This window comes from Hypanus sabinus, chromosome 16 (genome assembly GCF_030144855.1).
Source record: "Hypanus sabinus isolate sHypSab1 chromosome 16, sHypSab1.hap1, whole genome shotgun sequence".
NCBI lineage: Eukaryota > Metazoa > Chordata > Chondrichthyes > Myliobatiformes > Dasyatidae > Hypanus > Hypanus sabinus.
The window spans coordinates 86,862,286-86,883,088 of NC_082721.1; the positions used below are offsets into that span (position 1 = coordinate 86,862,286).

Consider the following 20,803-nt stretch of genomic DNA (forward strand, 5'->3'; position numbering starts at 1 on the left):
TTTTCTTTTTTTGGACGTGAGCATTGGTGTCTTCACCAGTATTTATTGTCCATCCATAAATGCTCTTCAGAAGATGGTGCTGAACTGATTTTTTGAGCCAATGCAGATCTTCTGACAATGATTCAAATTCAGATTACATTGAAACATACAGTAAAATCCCATTCCCATTCTGATGTGTTGATCTTGTGCCAAGATGAGGCAACGTCTTTAGAGAGTGGAACAGAACACCTTATATTCTCTCTGGGTAGCCTCTAAACTGATGGCATTAATATTGATTACTCCTTCAATTTAAAACAAAATCTCTTCCCCTCCTCACTCTGACCTTTTAGCTCTTCTCACCTGCATACCACCTCCCACTGGGTCCCCTCCTCCCTCCCTTTCTCCTATAGTCCACTCTCCTCTGCTATCAGATTCCTACTTCTCTAGCCTTTGACCCTTCCTATCCACCTGGCTTCACCAATCACCTTCCAGCTAGCCTCCTTCCCCTCCTCCCACCTTTTTATTCTGGCATCTTCCCCCTTCCTTCTCAGTCTTGATGAAGAGTCTTGGCTCAAAACATAGACAGTTTATTCATTTGCATAGATGTTGCCTGACCCGCTGAGCTCCTCCAGCATTTTGTGCGCGTTACTCTGGATTTCCAGCATCTGCAGACTTTCTGTGAGAGTGAAAAACTTTTGCCTGCCTTTATCACTTTATCACATCAGTGCATTGTGGCAGTACAAAGGATTAGCAAACTTGATTAATTTTTTTGATGAGGTGACATGGATGATTGATGAAGGTAGAGCTGATGGTGGATTTCAGTATGGCTTTTGAAAAAGTCTGACTGTAGTTACTTTCTGTAGCTCCTAATCTAAAAGGACTAAATCACCTTTAGAATGATAGCTATGTGGCTGGACATTTACCAGACGGTGTCCAGTAACTGTCCCCTCTCTCTCCTTCACCATCCCCCATCCTTGTTTCCTATTCTCTCCTTATCTCCTTACCTGCCCATTGCCTCCTTCTGGTGCTCCTCTCCCTTCCCTGCTCTTCTACCCTCTTCTACCAGATTCCCTCTCCTCCAGCCCTTTATCTCTTTCACCAATCAACTTTACTTCACGCCCTCCCCCCTCCCGGTTTCACCTATCACACTTCTTCCTCCCCTCCCCCCTCCCGGTTTCACCTATCACACTTCTTCCTCCCCTCCCCCCTCCAGGTTTCACCTATCACACTTCTTCCTCCCCTCCCCCCTCCAGGTTTCACCTATCACACTTCTTCTTCCCCTCCCCCCTCCAGGTTTCACCTATCACACTTCTTCTTCCCCTCCCCCCTCCAGGTTTCACCTATCACACTTCTTCTTCCCCTCCCCCCTCCCGGTTTCACCTATCACACTTCTTCTTCCCCTCCCCCCTCCCGGTTTCACCTATCACACTTCTTCCTCCCCTCCCCCCTCCAGGTTTCACCTATCACACTTCTTCTTCCCCTCCCCCCTCCAGGTTTCACCTATCACACTTCTTCTTCCCCTCCCCCCTCCAGGTTTCACCTATCACACTTCTTCCTCCCCTCCCCCCTCCAGGTTTCACCTATCACACTTCTTCCTCCCCTCCCCCCTCCAGGTTTCACCTATCACACTTCTTCTTCCCCTCCCCCCTCCAGGTTTCACCTATCACACTTCTTCTTCCCCTCCCCCCTCCAGGTTTCACCTATCACACTTCTTCCTCCCCTCCCCCCTCCAGGTTTCACCTATCACACTTCTTCTTCCCCTCCCCCCTCCAGGTTTCACCTATCACACTTCTTCCTCCCCTCCCCCCTCCAGGTTTCACCTATCACACTTCTTCTTCCCCTCCCCCCTCCAGGTTTCACCTATCACACTTCTTCTTCCCCTCCCCCCTCCAGGTTTCACCTATCACACTTCTTCTTCCCCTCCCCCCTCCAGGTTTCACCTATCACACGTCTTCTTCCCCTCCCCCCTCCAGGTTTCACCTATCACACTTCTTCTTCCCCTCCCCCCTCCAGGTTTCACCTATCACACTTCTTCCTCCCCTCCCCCCTCCAGGTTTCACCTATCACACTTCTTCCTCCCCTCCCCCATCTTCTTACTCTGACTTCTCCTCTTTTCTTTCTTGTCCTGATGAAAGGAGTCTCCAGGTTCGGATGTGGCCCAAGTGCAGTGTGAGAGACACTGAAGCAGGTCAATAGCTCACGGACTTTAATGCGAACTGTGCTAAAGGGGAAATAAAGCAATAAATGCTAGGCCAAAGAGGGCCATTAACTAAAGCTCTCAAACGGAAAACGAAGAGAACAACTAAGTATAAAACGAATACCGCTAGACTTCAGAGTCAGTTGACTCGACAGTCCCATTTCTCAGGGAAGGCTGAATGCAAGCAGGCAGCGAAGCGTTGCTGTGCTCTGTCCAAGTCGCGATAAGCACTACGACAAGTATGGAGTTAAATACTATCACGATTAAATAATCATTAGCTGACACGTGCACATTCACAAGTGCAACCTCTGTATCTACTGTGCTGCCGAATCCGCGCTTGTGGCAAAGGGTCTTGGCCCACGCTGGTGGGCAGACTGTCCTCTTTGGGACTCAGCAGCCCCTCTCTGTAATTGGAGCTTGGACTTCTTGACAAAAAGGCTCCAGTCAGTCTGAGTTGGGAGCAACATCTCAAGCTCCATCATGCTGAACCTGCTGCCTTACGACTGCACCGCCAGGTCCAGCTCAACACCATCATCAAGTTCTCTGATGATACCACAGTGGCTGGCCTCCTCCGCATCAATGGCGTACAGAGAGGAGGTAGAGACCGTGGTAGAGAGGCTTGTCAAATGATTCAAGAACAACAGCCCGAGTCTCACTGTCGACAGAACGAAAGCAATGGTTATAGATTTCAGGAAGGCACAGGCTAACCACTCTCTGTGGCTGTGCTGTGGAGAAGGTGAAAAGCTGAGTGGGAATGTGACGTTCCCCCATGTCTTCTCTCCCACCACCTTTCCCCAACCCACAACATCTGGGCTCTGGGCGGAGCCAGGCAGAGTTGGAAGTGGTGAGCAGACAAGTTCACTGAGTAGTTGCTCCTTCCCATGCCTGTTTGCTCTCCTGTCACTGCTGCTTCCGTCATCCTCTCTCACATAATTGTTGTTCACTCCCAACTCACGAAAAGTTAGGTTCAGGAGCAGCTCTCAGGAATGGAAGTCAGAAATAGCTCATGTATCCGTCTTTGAGTATACAGAACTTCAGGGATAATAAACAGGAGATCCTGCAGATGCTGAACATCCAGAACAACACACACACACAGTGCTGGAGGAACTCAGCAAGTCAGGCAGCATCTGTACTGGAGAATAAATAGACAACATTTCACTCCGAGACACTTCATCAAGACTCCTGCGTCCTGATGAAGAGTCTGGGCACAAAATATAGACTGTTTATTAGTTTCCATAGATACTGCCTGACCAGCACTTCCTGCAGCGCTTTGTGAGTGTCGCTTCTGGTATAATTTCACCCCCAACCTAACACCTGCAGTAAAAGCTCTCTGTTCACCGCACTCTTGTAATCAGTTCACTTTTGTTTCTCATTTCATAAATTCTAAGTATTTCTTTATTTTCTGTGAATGCCTTCGGGAAAGTGAATCTCAAAATAATATATGGTGACATATACGTACTTGGATAATATATTTACTTTGAACTTTACATATCAAACAGTCTGCTGGTCCTGATGCAGGACTTTAATCTGAGGTGTCAGTAATTCCTTTGACCCTGTGAGGCTGCCCGACTTTCTGTGTAACCCCAGCTGATTGTTTGTTGCACCTGACTGTGGCATCTGTTGTGTCTTGTACCCCCAGCTCTCCTGTTATGCTCTGCCAGATGTGCCATCACTCACTCATTTACCCTACACCTCTGTAAAGAGGAGAAGAGAGAGGGTGTATTAAAATAATGGAGAATTATTGAAGTGTTATATTTCCCTGACAAACATCAGTCTCGGTTTTAGACAGTGGGTGTTTGATACTGCTGACTGTCACCTTCTGTAATACCATTTACAGGGGACTTTGTGATAAGGCTGTATAATTCTGAGGAAAATTATGAAGTTGATCCAAACAAATGCCCAGCTAATGAAGCACTGGAAAACCAACCCAATATGAGGGAAAGCTGTGAAGAAGCATTCAGGCAAATAATGGATTCCCAATGGTGAGTATACAGGAACAATGTTGGAGCAAGAATAGGCCACTCAGCCCCTCTAGCCATCCATTTTATCCTAGCTTCCTTCAATCTAGAACATACCACAAAATACAGCATTGTTAATAGCATATACATTGGAGGCATAAGTCGTTCCTTTGGGGATTTCAAATCTAGGTAAAGAGAGATCTTATGTTGCTACGTCCCCCTTTTCAAATAAGGAGGAGACAGTGTGCCCCATGTCTCTGAGAGGTTGCAGCCTCTACTTAGGTATCTGAAAAAGGTGCTTCTCAAGTTCTGGCTGCACTTTAGGTGTGTGTTCCTGATCTTCAGTCACTCAGTGTGAGGGTAGGGAGCTTGGGTCACAAGGGGAATCTCCTGGTTGGTTTGCTCCTCGGGTTTAGCCATGATGGTCATTCATATGTTCCAGCCAGTGGGCAGCTGAGCTGACTGCCCGGTCCACCTCTGGGGCGACATCTGTACCTGGGTGTTCCTGGAGAAGGAGCACATGGTATCCACAGATGTAATCGGCCTGTCCTAGAGGTCCAGTGAGGAGTTAAATCACTGTTGCAGACAATACAAAATGGTTAGAACGTAGAACTGCAGGCTCCTTGGCCCAGAACTGTGCAGCACACTGCAGGCTCCTCGGCCGTCAATGTTGTACTGACCCTTTAACCTTTTCCAAAAGTAATCTAACTCCTCCCTCCCATATAGCCCTCCATTTTTCTATCATCCATATGCCTATCTAAGAGTTTCTTAAATGTCCCTAATGTATCTGCCTCTACCACCACCCCTGGCAGTGTGTTCAACACCCCCACCACTTCAGTGTAAAAATCCTACTCCTAACATCCCCCTAAACTTTCCTACTAACTCATTGAAGTTATAGCCACTCATATTAGTCTTTGCCGCCCTGGGAAAAAGTTTCTGGCTATCCACTCTCTATTTTCAAATCAGTTTTAATATCATCCGCATATGTCGTGAAATCTGAAGCACCTCTATCAAGTCACCTATTATTCTCCTTCTCTCTAAAGGAAAACCTATCTTCATAAGAAATAGCTTCTAATCCAGGCAGCATTCTGGTAGATGTCTACTGCACCCTCTCTAAAGCTTCCACAGTCTTCCTATAATGTGCTGACCAGAATTAAACACAATATTCCAAGTGAATATAAGATTGAATTACTGTGTATGTAATTATTTGAATATTAATAAAAAAGAGAAACTAAAAGACCAAAGAAGTAGACCTATACACCAGATGCACTAGTCATCATTGACCAGGCTTCCACTGACATCTGGGAAAGAGAATTCCCAAGATTTACAATCTGATGAGTAAACAAATCCCTCCTCCTTTCTGGAATAGTCCTTGGGGCTATAAGCACTGGCCTTTAATGGTTATCCTAGTTAATCAGGCTCTCATTCTCTGAGTAAGAGATCAGAGATCCCAAGTTCCCTAAAAACTTGCTAGGTGACTCAAGGAACCTCAGCACTAATAGCAACATCAATGTGGTTCATGTGGATCCCCATCACTGAGTCTCTTCTTCCCCCTCTGCCATCTGTGGGGTGAAATCCAATAATTTTCAGATATTGAGCAACACGCACAAAATGTTGGAGGAACTCAGCAAGTCAGGTAGCGTCTGTGAAGGGTAATAAACAGTTGATGATTTGGGCTTCATCAGGTCCAAAGCATCAGCTTTATTTCCCTTCACAGATACTGCTTGAGCTGCTGAGTTCCTCCAGCTTTTTCTGAGTGTGGCTCAAGATTTCTGAAGGATCACTTCTGTCTATAATGTTCAGATATTGTTGGAGTCTCGAGGTCTGTCCACTTAGAGCCACTTGGTCAGCAACGCTTACTGACCAAGAAGTGTTTGTGGTCTGAAGTATGCGATAGCAGCTCTGGACCACCGAGTGGAAGCTGCCCTAACTATGTGTCTTCCTTCCAGTGTGTTTCCCGATGAGCTGAGGCAGATATTTGCGGCTTGGCAACAGGAGTGCGTCAACCGAGGGAAGACGGACATCGGCCAACGGATGATCTGCGCCTCACTGTTTCTGCGATTCCTTTGTCCGGCAATCATGTCCCCCAGCCTCTTCAACCTGACCCAGGAGTACCCCAACGACAGCACCGCGCGGACCCTCACCCTCATCGCCAAGGTCATTCAGAATCTGGCCAACTTCACCACGTAGGTCCATCCCATCAGCACATCAGGAGTGGGAGGAATACATTTCTATAGCACCTTCGGGACCCACACCCAGAATCAGGATCAGAATTGTGTTTATTATCACTGACATATACCATGCAAATTGTTGTTTTGGAGCATCAGCAAAGTGTGAGAGATATAAGTTATAAGTTACAAAAAAATAGCAATAAGTGAATACTGCGGTCGTGCTCATTTGTTCCTAGCTCATCTCATAGACCGTTCAGAAATCTTAGGGCGGAGCGGATGAAGTTGTTCCAGAAACATTGACGGTGGGTCTTCAGGCTCAGAACACGGTCGGTCCTGTGCACAGACACAGCCATATTATGCACAGCAAGCTCCCACAAGCTACAATGAGTTGATAAGCTGATAGTTGGTTGCAATATTGGCTTAGGACATTGGGTTAGAAGTTTCCTATTCTCCTTCAGGAAATGGCCAATAGGATCAAGAAACAATCTGCTTGAGGAACTCAGCGGATTGAGGAGCATCTGAATACTTCAGTTCAAAATCCTTCATCAACTCCTGACTCAGGGTTTTGAGCCAAAATACTGACAATTTCTTCCCTTCCTGCCAACAGTGGCTGCTCGACCCCACTGTGCTCCCGCAGCAGATTGTTTGTTGCTTTGGATTCTAGCATTTTCAGGTTCTTGTGTCAGCCAATAGGATCGTTATTTTTGCCTGAGCGGACCTCAGTTTAAGGGTGAATGTATGAGGAGCATTTGGAGGCTCTGGGCCTGTTCTCACTGGAGTTCAGAGGAATGAGAGGGAAAATGACAGATCATTGAAAGGCCTAGATAGACTGGATGTGGAGAGGTTGTTTCCATTAGTGGGCGAGTCTACTGGGGGACACAGATTCAGAAATGAAGGATAACTCTTTGGAACAGAGATGAGGAGGGATATCTTTAGCCAGAGGGTGAATCTGTGGAATTCATTGCAGATGGCTGAGGAGGCCAAATCATTGGGTATATTTAAAGTGGAGGTTGATATGTTCATTACTAAGGGTGGTGAGAAGGCAGGAGAATGGGTCTGAGAGGGAAAATAAATCAGCTATCATCAAATAGCAGAGCAGATTCAATGAACTAATAGCCTAATTCTTCTCCTTTGTTTTATGATCTTATGGTTTAATAGCTTGTCTAAAATATTAGCATTTCCAGCATCATGCTTATCTCAGTATGTTTATGTTAATTTATTGAGACACAGCACTGATAGGCCCTTTAGCCCTTTGGGCCGCACAGCTCAGCAACACCTGATTTAATCCTGGCCTAATCATGGAACAATTTACAAAAACAAATTAACCTACCAATGGATTGTGGGAGGAAACCCATGAGGTCATGGGGAAAATGTAGAAACTCCTTACAGACAGTGGCAGGAATTGAACCCAGGTCATTTGTGCTGTAAAGTGTTGTGCTACCATGACACCCACTGACTGACTGCATCAACTAAGATTAAGCAGTAAAAGGAATGATTAGCGGCAAGCCTCCTGGCCTGACTGAGAGCAGCTCATACAGCTGCTGTTTCACAACACCAGAGATCAAGGTGGAGTCCTGACTTCCTGTGCTGTCTGTGTGGAGTTTGCCTGGAACTGGGCGGGTGGATTTCATTCAGCTGCACTGGTTTCCACTCACATTTTAAATACGGGTAGGTTGGTAGATTAATAGGCCGCTGTAAATTGCCCCTGATGTGTAGGTGAGTGGTAGAATCTGGAGAGAATTGATGGGCAAGTGGATGAGTGTAAGTGGACCTGGTGGGAAAACAGGCCTTTTTCTGCTTTGTATCTCTCAATGATAGCATGACTCTATGCCTCATTCACACCATGACTGTCTAATTCCTTCTGACTGCCTTAGGCACTGGTTTAGGAACAGTTACTACCCTTCAACCACCAGGCTCCTGAACCGATGCAGATAACTTCATTCACCACCACCCTGAACTGATTTTACAAAATACAGACTCACTCTCAAAAACTCTTTACAATTCATGTTCTCAGTATTACTTTGACTTGCATAGTGTGCCTTCTTTTTGGCATAGATTGCTTGTCAATCTTTGTTTTTTTTGTTTATATAAAATGTTTTATATAAAACAATATAGTGGTTTTTTTGTAAAATTCTATTATAGTTATCATCTATTTTATTTACTTATTTCTTGATACCGTATGGAACAAACCACTTCAGGTCTCCTTTTTCTTGTAAGTGCCTGAATGAGAATGAATATTGGAGTATATGGCACTTTGATTGCAAACTTACTTTGAACTTCAAGCTCAGTTTGTTCTCATCACACAGGTTCGAAGACAAGGAAGGTTACATGACCTTCATGGATGACTTCCTGACGTCAAACTGGGAGAACATGAAGATCTTCCTGACAAGCATTTCCAACTCGGAGCCTAACATGAATCCTGTAGAGTTTGAAGGCTGTATCGACCTCGGGCTGGAACTGTCCATCCTGCACTCTCTTCTCTGTGACTCTGTGTCTCGCTTAGACCAGGTACAGTCTCTCCTGCTTAATCTTGTCTCCTTCTTTCATCCCTTAAATTGTTGAGACCAATGTCTTTCAGCAGTTGTGGTTGATAATTACTAGTCATTTACCTCTTTAATCTTCCACCGTCATACCAAAATGTTATTGAACTGGAGAGAATTCATAGGAAGTTTACAACGATGTTTACAAAATAAGATGTTGTGCTGTATAAGGAGATATTAAATAAGGTAAGTGGAGAGAGGCAACACAAGTGAATCTGCAGATGCTGGAAATAAATAAAAACTCAAAATGCTGGCAGAACTCAGCAGGCCAGACAGCATCAATGGGAGGAGGTAGTGACGACGTTTCGGCCCGAAACCCTTCATCAGGAGGGTTTCATCAGTCATCTTCATCAGTCGTCACTACCTCCTCCCATAGATGCTGTCTGGCCTGCTGAGTTCTGCCAGCATTTTGTGTTTTTAAGTGGAGGGAGGGATGCTTTGGGGAAGAAAGGGAGCCAGATGGATTTAGAGAGGGAGTTGCACAACCGGATCATACGAAGTTGGGAGTCCATAGGCTTGTGAAGGAAAGTGATGGCCAATAAAAAGGCAACAGATAAAAATTGTGCCTTAAAGAAGGTGAGAGAAGTTAGCAATCACCGTGGGTGGCATGGTAGTATAGTGGTTAACACAATGCTGTACAGTACAGGAGACACAGGTTCAATTCCCGTCACTGCCTGTAAGGAGTTTGTACATCAGTTATACATCCTTCGGGTTCTCCATTTTCCTCTTACAGTAATTGTAAATTGTCCTGTGAATAGGCTCAGATTAAATCAGGGGATCGCTGGGTGGCACAGCTCGAGGGGACAGAGGGACCTTGTCCATGTATTATCTCCAGAGCAAGTCAGGAGAACATTGTGGTTTGAACATCCCTTGCCGGAATTCTAGGCTGAGGGCAAAGTTGAACCAGCAAGGTTATGGACCAGACTCAGGAATTCACTTTATGACATGTTTCTGCTTGCTCTTCTGGATAAGGGTGGCCTGCAGATCTTGAACACGGAGCTGAGCTGAACATCTCTGATTTTGTCTTTTATGTTCACTCTTTTTATGTTGCCATTTGCACAAATTATTTTTTTGTGCATGGGGGATGTGGTTAATGTTTTTCTTGAATGGATTCCCTGGTTTTCTTTGTTTCACGGCTGTCTGTGAGGAAGACAAATGTCAGGGTTGTATACTGTATACATGCTTTGATAATAAATGTACCTTGAATTTTTGAATCATTGAAATGATATTTAACAGTACACAAAACAGTGGAGGAACTCAGCAGGTCAGGGACAGTCAACATTTTGGGCCGAAATCTGTTGCTTTACATTGCTCCAGATTCCAGCATCTGAAGTCTTGTGTGCTTCAGTAATAATACTGAAATGCTAATTTCCTGTTTTCATTTCAGATTGTTTCGTGAAATGAAATTAAGTCCCCAGCCGTGGGTGGACCTGGATTTCTCATGTCTGAGTTTGGAACTTGCTAACGTGCTAACGTCCATCAAACATCACTAATATTCTCTGTTTACCATCTCTTTTCCATGCACCTTCGGGCGACCCCGTTCAACCTGAAACACTGACAGAACAAAATGGACAGACTGCAGCCTCTCCCCACCATCCTCAGCAGGATTTCCCACTTAATGGAGAACCCAAACGCACCGCCGATACCTCATCAGGAGTTCAGGTATGGCCGCGACAAGCTGCCTAATGTTGAAGCGATGTTGAACGTTCAGAAGTTTCTAACCTCGTTAACTAGCAATTATTAAAAAAAAAGCATGATCAGCCCAAAAGTGTGTCAACTCTTGTGGTCTATAAAGTGCACCTGAATTAATTTGGGTAACGGTATCAGTATGCAATCATTTAAAGTTATATTAACAAATTAAAATTGACCACAATTCTCTATGTTGCTAGTTACTGGAACATTTCTGTACCAGCACTGCATTTTTTCTGTTAGTACAAAACTATCTTGTGCATTCTGTTTTCTTTTCACCACTTCAATATACCTATGTATGACATGATCTGTGTGTGTGGGGGGGGACGACAAATGATTTCCACTGTATCTTAGTATCTGTGACAATAATAAACCAATACTAACTCTTTCTCACTAAGAAACCTGATTTCTCAGCAGCTTATACTTGTGCTTTTTAGTATTATTCTTAAAGTAATACATGTGGAAGTGCAAATTCTTCCTTGTTAATATTTCAGAATCAGATTTATCATCACTCACTTACATGAAGTTAAATCTGTTGCTTTGTAGCAGCAGTGCAAAGACATAACAGTAATATAAGTTGCAACGTAAGTACATGGTGCAGAAAAGTGAACAACAAGTGGTGTTTGTGGTCACATGAATTGCTCAGAAATCTTTTGGTGAAAGGAGAAAAACTTTCTGAATCCTTATTGCGTGCTTGAGCTTTATTGCTGAAACAAAAACTGATTTTGCTAGCAAGACCTTTGGGGACATTTTGGTCGTCTATTTTACAAAAGGTTGTATGCTTACTGTTGCGTAATGATAGTGTTACTATTAACACATTTCCCATCAGTTAAATGGAGTGAAAAATACAAAACTGTGGACTCTAAAAATCTGAAGCATAAATATACATTGGCAGAAATAATCAGCAGGTCAAGCAGCATCAGTGAGGAGAGAAACAGAGTTGATGTTCAGGGCAAGGGACTTGTATTAGAATAGGAAATGCAAGAGGTTCTGCAGATGCTGGAAATGCAGAGTAATGTACAAAATAAACAAAAGTTCACACAACATCTATGGAAAGGAATCAAGAGTCTAGATAAGGGTCTCAATCTGGTTAAATCTTTATTCCTTTCCATACATGCTGCCTGACCTGCCGAGTTCTTCCAGCAATGCATATGTGCTACACAGAGGGGAAGGGGTGGAGGTAGCAAGGGAAATGTTGGTGACAGGGTACAGACTGAAGTCGTAAAAGTAGCGATTACTGGCCGATAATTCCCGAAGGCATTGTCAGTGAGCAGAAACTCAGCTGCACTGGTCACATTGAGAGTGTTTTGACAAGGGTGGCGTCAGAGGCTGGGGGTGCTGCCAGGGCAGACTCATCTCCTGACACCCCAAAACCTTTCAAGACACTAATCATGAGCTGGATAGAATGCGCCCAACTTGTCTGGATGAATGGATTGTATTGGCAATAATCATCAATGCCATCTGTGAGGGTATTTAGACACTTAAAGATTTTAATGGTTAGCTTTATTTGTTGTATATACATAAAAACATATAGTGTAGCACTTTCTTGGCAAGAAACCAAAACCACTCTAAAACCAAGTACAGGGATTGACACATGTTCTTCAGTCGAAGAAAGTTCATTCAGAATCAGATTTAATATCACTGGCATATGTTGTGAAATTCGTTGTCTTTCCAGCAGCACTACAATTCAATACATAATAATAGAGAAAAAATGAATTGCAGTAAATATATTTTAAATATTAAAAATAAATAAGCAGTGCAAAAATAAAAATAAAAAAGGTAGTGAGGTAGTGTTCTTGGGTTCAATGTCTATTCAGAAATCTGATGGCAGAGGGGAAGAAGCTGTTCCTGAATTATTGAGTGTGTGCCTTCAGGCTCCTGTACCTCCTTCCTGATGGCTGCAATGAGAGCAGACATGTCCTGGGTGATGGGGGTCCTTAATGATGGATGCTACCTTTTTGAGGCATCGCTCCTTGAAGATGTCCTGGGTACTATAGAAGCTAGTGCCTGTGATTAAGCTAAGTTCATAAGTTTAAGATCCTCCATAAGAAACTAGCAAAGGCAAATAATAAAAATGATTAAAAACGAAGAAAACTAAAACTAGCGATACAATGAAATAAGCGGTCCAATTGTATTTAAGAGTAAATAATCATACTTAAACATTCCAAATAGCTACCTTTCTGGCTCTGCCTAGACTAAATGGATGTAAGACAAAGCAATGATAGGTAACTATACCCTTTGCCCCTACCACGACCCAGCCCTTGCGACAAATTAACACGCAAAACAAAATACCATAAAGACAGAAAGTAGATACATGGCTCCTACACACACTACAACGTCATTTGCCTGTGCTGGGGGCAGCAGGCGTCACCAAGCTTCCAGTGGCAACATAGCATGCCCAAAGCATAGTCACCCTTACCAGTGTTTTCACTTGTTTAATGGGAAGAGTGTATAAATTCCTTACAGACAGCATCAGGAACTGAACCCAGGTTGCTGGTGCTATAAGGCATTTTACTAACTGCTGAGCTAGGCACTATACTCCAGGAAAGTGCAAAGTCAGTACTCAAGCACCTCTGGCTTTTCCACTTGGTGATCTCTCTGTGCCACTCCATCTCCCACCCCCAAGGTGGACATTGTGCAGCCAGGAGATACTCACTTGGCTGGTTTTCTCTTTCAGCTCGTACAGCCGGTTGGACAAACCGTCCTACGTGGCCCCCAAGGACGTCGACCAGGTCAGCGCATCTCTGTTGAGCCTGCCGAAGCCTTTGGTGGACGAGCCGCAGCTGGCCCACAGCAGGTTGCCAAGTAACAGTGCGGCCACGGTGAAGCGCACCCAGAGCGCGCCGGCTCGGAAGAGACCCAGCCTGGCGCAGAAGTCGCCAATCGGCCAGCTCAGTTTGGACAAGGGAGACTGTGCGGACCAGGACACCATCACTGGCCTGCCAGGCCGAGAGTACAGCACCTTAACCAGGATGCCGGCGTCTGGCAGGCACTCTCTGAGGTCGCCACCCTCTCGCACACACCCCAGGCCCTATCCGAAGATGCAGGTAACTAACCCATCTCTCAACTGAACTGCACTGCTTCAGGCTTTATTTATCATGTGTACATTTAACCAACAATGAAATGTATGGTTTGCATCAAATCAAATCATTGAGGGGGTAGCCACTAGTGTTGCCACACTTCTGAGGCCTATATCTCACTAACCCTAACCCTAATGTGAGCGGAAACCCACGTGGTCATGGGAAAAACTCACCAACTCCTTACAGGCAGCAGCGGGAACTGAACCCCAATCCTACAGCTTGCTACTGTAAAAAGTGTTGCACCGACTGCTATGCTGTTATACCTTCCCCCTATTGCAGAGAGAGTTGGGGACAGATCCTTATGGAGTTTATGTGCCAGTTTTCAAAAGCAGTCAGGGCCTGTTGGGACTTGTCTGCAGAGTGGAAAATCGCCTGGGTAGTGAGGTGTAAAAAAAGCAGCCATTGTTGGATTGGGCCAGGGTTAGAGTGGGGGGCTTTGGTTCAACAGACTTCGACGAGAACACTTTCTAGTAAGTTTTGCTCTTTCTCTTTCCTAGTATAGCAAAGGACAAATAGCGGTCTCCCTTAGGATAAAGAAACCAAGTGTCTGATTGGCTGTCTTAGTTGGTGTCACTCAGTTCATTTCCTCCCACCAGCCTGACCTCCTTTTCTGTGTTTCAAGGTCTCAGAGCGGTTCATACTCTGGATGCACTAACCACCTTCTTTTCACGACAGACCCACCACCCTCGCCAAATGCTGTTTGATTCATTCAGGAAGTCCCAAGTTCCTTGGGAACGCAACACAGGAAATGAGAAGTGGTCTTCGCAGAGAGAATCAGAAAGTCAAGGCAACAAACCTTTTGAGAAGGTGAATATTGCATCTGATAGTGTCTTCCTTTATGACTCTATATTAAAGGCAAACTGTCTCTCATAGTGAATACTGAACATTCTTTGGAGCCATTGTCCTCATTAAATTCGTTGTACAAAACTCTACAGCCATGTCCTACCTCACACGAATTCATGCACCCCTGCACTTTGTGGCATAACTAGTTCCAGTAAACTAAGATCTTGGTATTAAAACTCTCATCCTAGTCTTCATATCTTTTCATGGCCTTGCCACTCTCTAATTCTATTCTCTCTGCTCTCTGTGCACCTCCATTCCTGGGCTCTTGCTTTTTCTTCAATTTACTCAGCCTTCAGCTGCCTGGTTTTACTTACTTAAAACCATCACCCCAACTGGGACTTGGGCTGCTGAGTGTCCTCTGTACTGGGCCAGTACAGTTGTCCCCAGGTGTAGCCCATCTTTGAAGATCCTTCTTCTAAGGATGAGAACTTTGGAGCTTCTATTGGCATTTATATAGCACTGGGTTTTTAAATGATAGGATTGCTAGCCCCATGCCAAAAGCATTTCCTTTTGTAGCTGGGCTTGGGACCATCCATGGTGGAGTTCAGCTGCCAGGTGTTATGTCTAAAAGTTCCTCCCTAAACTTTTCCTTTTCTCTATGTTTCCCCTTTCTTGACCAATCTTCCAGCATCTTCCTTAAAATATTGCCATGTGTCTTGGAGCCAGATGCTGTTTGATGAGTCTCCTGGAAAGTAACTTTGTTTTCTTTGTGGCTAATAAATGATTGAGATAGAATCTGGATGTCTGGGCTAAAAATGCTAAGAGTTCAGATCTCACAATGGTCTTAGTGGAATTTCATTTCAAATTCATGTTCCTTTGTGGAATAGAGGGAGCATTTGGCCCTTTTAATCTATGCCAGCTCTCTGGACAATTTCCCCTTATTTCTCTGTAACTTACCCATCCCATATATCTATCAACCTCACCTATACTCTCCTGCCAACCATCTAGACCCAGCGTTAATTGGCCATTGTAAATTAACCTACCAGCTTGTCATAGGTAGCAGGGGAGAAGGGAAACCCTGTGGTCGCAGGGAGAGCTCCACACAGACTGCACCAAAAGTCAGGATTGAATGCAGGTCAGTTGAGATGTGAGGTAACCACATGAATGTTTACAATGATATTCAATGATGACCACATACTGCCAGATTGTTGCCAGAAACACCTGGTTCACTACCATTTGGTCAGCGGCCTTCCAGCAGCATCAGCAGATTTTCTTCTGCTTATAGCCAGCACTTAGAAGTTGCCCTCCCAGTCACACTCTTTCAGGCTTGGAAATACACTGGCGGTCTCCCATCTTCATTGCGCTAAAACCCTGAAGCACTCTCTCTAACAGCTTTGTGGTGTACCCACACCTCAGGGACTGCACTGGTTCAATGAGGCAGCTCATCACTACCTTCTGAAGAGCTTCTAGGGGTAGGTAATTAAATGCTGGCTCAGCCTGTGATGCCCATATCCCCGGAATGAAGAAGAACTGCAGGAACAAACAGACTGATCTTCCCCAGTGAGATCAGTCTTGCCCTGGTGCAGCCCATCCGGCTTGCACAGGTCCCACGAGATGCCCAAGCCAAGATCTTTCTCAAATATAAAGCTGGCCTGGAAATTTAAATCATTTATTTCAGCTGAGGAAATGAATAACATAATTTTTCTTCTCTGGACCATCCTGCAGCACGAACAAGACATTGCCAGTCTCCAGGAGATGGTGGGGGTGATGGGCCAGGAGATAAAGGACCTTAAAGCCAGCCTGACAGAACAGGTCGAGCAAACGCTTCAACAGAGTGAGGAGAAGCAGAAAAAGGAACTGGAAGAAAGGGACAAATTGATAACCAATCTCACTAACAGGTGAGGGATCAACAATCTCCTATAACATGATCAACTAAGATCACACTCTTTAGACAGGGAGCGTTGAAACTGTGGAAGCTGTTGTCACGGACAGCTGTGGCAGCCAAGTCTGTACGTGTATTTAAGGTGGAGATTGACAGGTTCTTGATTAGTCAGGGCATGAAAGGACACGGAGAAGGCAGGAGATCGGGGCTGAGAGGAAAATTGGATCAGCCATGATGAAATGGAGAAGCAGACTTGATGGGCCAAATGGCCTAATTCTGCTCCTCATTCTTATGGTCTGTATGGCCCTAGCTCAATAAAAAAGAAAAAAAATAATAATTTGGAAACCTTAGTTCAGGATATTCAAGGGCTGTTACTGTTATAGCCAATTTGTGCACTGACACTACTTACTGTATGCTGATTGTTTATCTCCTGGTCAGCAGGAGAATGTGGGGAAATCTTATAGAGCAGACAACAAATTATGAGGAGTACAGATAGGATGAATGTATGCAAGCTTTTTCCCCTTGGCCTGGGCGGGATGAAAACTAGAGGCCACAGGTTTAGAGTGGAAGGTGAAATATTTAAGGGGAATCTGAGGGGAAACTTCTTCTGTCAGAGGGTGGTGTAAGTGTGGAACGAGCTGTCAATGAAAGTGGTAGATAAGGGTTCAATTAGAACATTGAAGAGAAGTTTGGATAGGTACATGGATAGGAGGGGTTTGGAAGGATATGGTCCAGGTGCAGGTAGTTAGGATAGGTAAGTATAAACTAAATGGGCTGAAGGGCCCATTTCTGTACTAAGATATTCTGACTCTGTGCTCTATGACGAGCCCATCTTTCTTTAGCAATGTTAGTCTGGGAGTAAATTATGCCAAATTAAAAGAACATTAAAACTCTATCAAATAATGAGAAACAAATGTTGTGCTCTACAATTCAACAGGTATGTCTCTACAACTAATTGTTAACAGTAATGGGCATCTAGCACATTGTTTCAAAGTAGAATAGGGCATTTATCTCTGAAAAAGGCTAATATTTATCCTTCAAGCCTCAGAAAAAAGATGTCCTTTACTGCATTGTTGCTGTGGGAACTTGCTATGTGTAGATTGGCTGCTGCAATACAGCAGTTATTACCAGTATAGATTACCTCATTGGCAGTAAAGAGCCGTGGCATGAAAGTCTTTCTTTTGACTGAAAAGGAGGCAAATGAAACAAATTTCTAGTGGTCAAGTCAAGTTTATTGTCATGTACAAGTAGAGTGAGAAAATTTGCTTGTGAGAGCATCACAGGCCCAAGGGTTCAGACAACTCTCAGAATGTTAATTATACTGTATTTAAGTTAGACAAGATAGCAAAGAACAAAAGAAAGACCAGGAGAGGATAAGAGTTAGCATGAACATGTGGGACTGTGAGTTAGTCACCCTCATTTACCTGTCCCTGTGAAGACAGCCATGTTGCTCTTGATGGTGACTTTCTCCTGCACTGCCCAGTGGTTACTGCATTAATTGTGCCGTAGCCCGATTACACACTGATCTGTCTTCTGCTCCTCCAGGCTTGAGTCAATTGAAGAAGAAAGGAAGAAGGATGCTGAAAAGTTGGAAATCGTGGCCCAGAGCCAACAGAAGATTGAGAGTTTGGTACGTTAAGTGTCACTCGCTATTTGAAAACAGACCCGTAACTAGTGGGCAAAGCATCTGAGGAATCTCTAAACCCAAGTTCACATTCAAAACTCTGCAAATTTCTCTCATCCATTCTGTGTTAAGATCACCAGGTCTCCACAAGTGCTCTTTGTAACTAAACTAACTACTGGACTGTATCCTCTTGAAGTTTAGAAGATTTATCTCAATGAAACACATTGAGACCTCTGATAAAGGGTCAAAGTTATTAACCGTTTCTTTCTCTAAAGATGCTGACTGATTTGCTGATTCTTTCCATAATTTCTTTTTGTTATTCCAATTTCTTGACTATAATTGATATTCTGTCTCTTATCCCTTGGCTAATCATGTATACAGTTTCTGACATCTCTTTGAATCCCACGTATTCTTTTCCAACTAAAGTTGTTTGTTGGGATTCAGTTCTTGAAAATCCAAAAACACAGCATCCACTGCAATACCTTTATCAACATCCTGTTAACACATCAGTTTACAGATGTAACTTGCTTTTAACAACAGCAAACTCAGTATTAGCTACAGCTCCTCAATGGCCTGATGTTCAACAGTTCAAAAATTCAAAAGTTCATTTATTATCGAAATCTTTATGTAGCAAACAACCGAGATTTGTCTCCCCAAGATAGCCACAAAATAAAGAAAACCATGAAGTCATTTAATGAAAAACATCAAACCCATTCCCCCATGCACAAAAAAGAATGGCAACATGATCATCAACCCCCAAAACCCCCTCCTTACACAAAAAAAACACAATACTACAAGAACATCAACCCCCAAACCCACCTCCCCTGCACAAAACAGTTACCTGTCTTTTCCTGTGGTTGCCTGTTTTGTTGTTTTTTGCTTTCCTGAAGGGGGATATCTTGTGTTATTAATAGCTCTTCCACACAAATTCTCCGAGGAGCATTGAAAAACCATGCCGTCTTCACCCCGTTATCTCTTGCCTGAGTCATTTGTTAACTCTTGAGCAGATAGTATTTTACCTAATTCTATTTTTCTATCTTGGATAACTTTCCTATTGACTAACCTGTACGTCCTAGCCACTTCCCTGCATCTCACCAACCCCTCTATGACAAAACACTGTGAGGGAGGTTAGGTGTAGTTAGTTCTCGTTACACAGGGTGTCCATTCTGCCACTGTATTGTTAGCTTGTTATTCAAGATTGGTCAATGTCATTTCCAGTACACAAGTGTAAAGGAAGCAAAATAATTGTTATTCCAGATCCAATGCATCATATAAAAACCTACACTAAGATAAATAACACAATAATAAAAATCACAATAAATATAAATACGTTAGATAGCTTATATATGTAGATTGATTGTATGTCTGTCCATAAAGTGATTCTATGCACAGGAGTACCTATATATAAGGTGACCCTGAAAAGAAATAGTGGAGATGGGGGTGTGGAGGGGCGGGTTAGTGGGTGGAGGTATTATTCAGCCTCACTGCTTGAGGAAAGTAATTGTTTTTAAGTCTGGTGGTCCTGGCATGAATGACATGTAGCCTCTTCCCTGATGGGAGTGGGACAAGTTGCATTAAAATTACACTCTTTTATAGGTTATGGGTGTTGTTTTCAAATTGAAAGATTATTGCCCTTAAACGAGGTGTCTTGCTGTGAAGTGTTGGGAAAATGGGTGGGATCCTAGAGCATGCATCTCCCAAAGAAAAGGCAAATTCCGGACAACTTTTCTTTGTTAAAAGGAAATTTCTTTGTGAACTAGAAAGTTCAAAGTAAATTTATTATCAAAGATTATCGATGTCACCATATACAATGCTGAGATTCTCTTTTGTTGTGGGGAATCACAGTAAATACAAGAAGCAGAACAGAATCAGTGAAAGACCACATCCAACAGGATGGACAGCAAGCAATGTGCAAATATAAAAAGAAAGATAAATAAATAAATCAATAAATAAATAAATACACAATAAATATTTAGAATGTGAAATGAAGAGTCCATAGGTTGTGGGAACAGTTCAGTGATTGGGCGAGTGAAGTTACCCCTCTGATTCAACAGCCTGATGGTTGAGGGGGTAATAGCTGCTTCTGAATGTGCTGATATGGGTACTGAGGGAAGGCAGCAGTGAGAAGACAGTATGATGTGGATGGGAGGGGTCCTCGATGAAGGATGCTGCTTTCCTGAGATAGTGCTCAATGGTGAGAGGGCTTTACCTGGACAGGATCACATCTGCTACTTTCTGTAGCATTTTCCATTCATTGACATTGGTGTTTCCATACCAGTCTGTGATGCAACTAGTCAATGTTAACTCCATCACACATCTATAGAAGTTTGTAAAAGTTTTAGATGTCATTCAGAATCTTTGTAAACTCTGAGGAAGTAGAAGCACTGCTGTGCTTCCTTCATAATGGCACTTGTGCTGGACCTGGGACAGGTTCTCTGAAATGATAACACTGAGGAAGTTAAAATTGTTGCCCTTCTCCATCTCTGATCCTCCGATAAGTACTGGCTCATGGACCTCTGGTTTCCTCCTCCTGAAGTCAGTAATCTTATCCTTCATCTTGCTGATATTGAGTGAGAGGTTGTTACTGTGGCACCACTTGCCCAGATTTTCAATTTTATACAGGATTCAAATCTGTCAATAAATGTTCCCTTATCCTGTGCTTATCCCCTGCAAAGTTGGATTTGGTCATATGAGAGGAAACTCGAGATAAAGTTTTAGAGCAACTGTTTACCTAACATAAAAGCTATAGAAGAACATGGCAATGATACAAAAAGCAGAGGAATGTCTGAGACATTTCTGACTGCTAATGTAAAACAATAAATCAGCCCCATTTCCATGTGCAACTGCAGGATTTTTTGATGCAGTCAGATTTTTTGTCGCCCAAATCTCATTTGAATGCT

The 20,803-nt window shown here is 43.7% G+C and overlaps 1 protein-coding gene across 2 annotated transcripts in view; it reads left to right on the top strand.

The window, feature by feature from the left end:
• The window catches only part of LOC132406552 (disabled homolog 2-interacting protein-like), a 124,016-nt gene that overhangs the window by 99,787 nt on the left and 3,426 nt on the right, over window positions 1-20,803 (top strand). For both annotated transcript variants that reach the window (XM_059992372.1, XM_059992374.1), the window contains 8 exons: window positions 4,014-4,158; window positions 6,084-6,320; window positions 8,612-8,813; window positions 10,407-10,507; window positions 13,212-13,581; window positions 14,290-14,421; window positions 16,123-16,295; window positions 17,825-17,909. In XM_059992372.1, coding sequence (XP_059848355.1) covers window positions 4,014-4,158; window positions 6,084-6,320; window positions 8,612-8,813; window positions 10,407-10,507; window positions 13,212-13,581; window positions 14,290-14,421; window positions 16,123-16,295; window positions 17,825-17,909 — 1,445 coding nt within the window. The remainder of the gene's footprint in view (window positions 1-4,013; window positions 4,159-6,083; window positions 6,321-8,611; window positions 8,814-10,406; window positions 10,508-13,211; window positions 13,582-14,289; window positions 14,422-16,122; window positions 16,296-17,824; window positions 17,910-20,803) is intronic.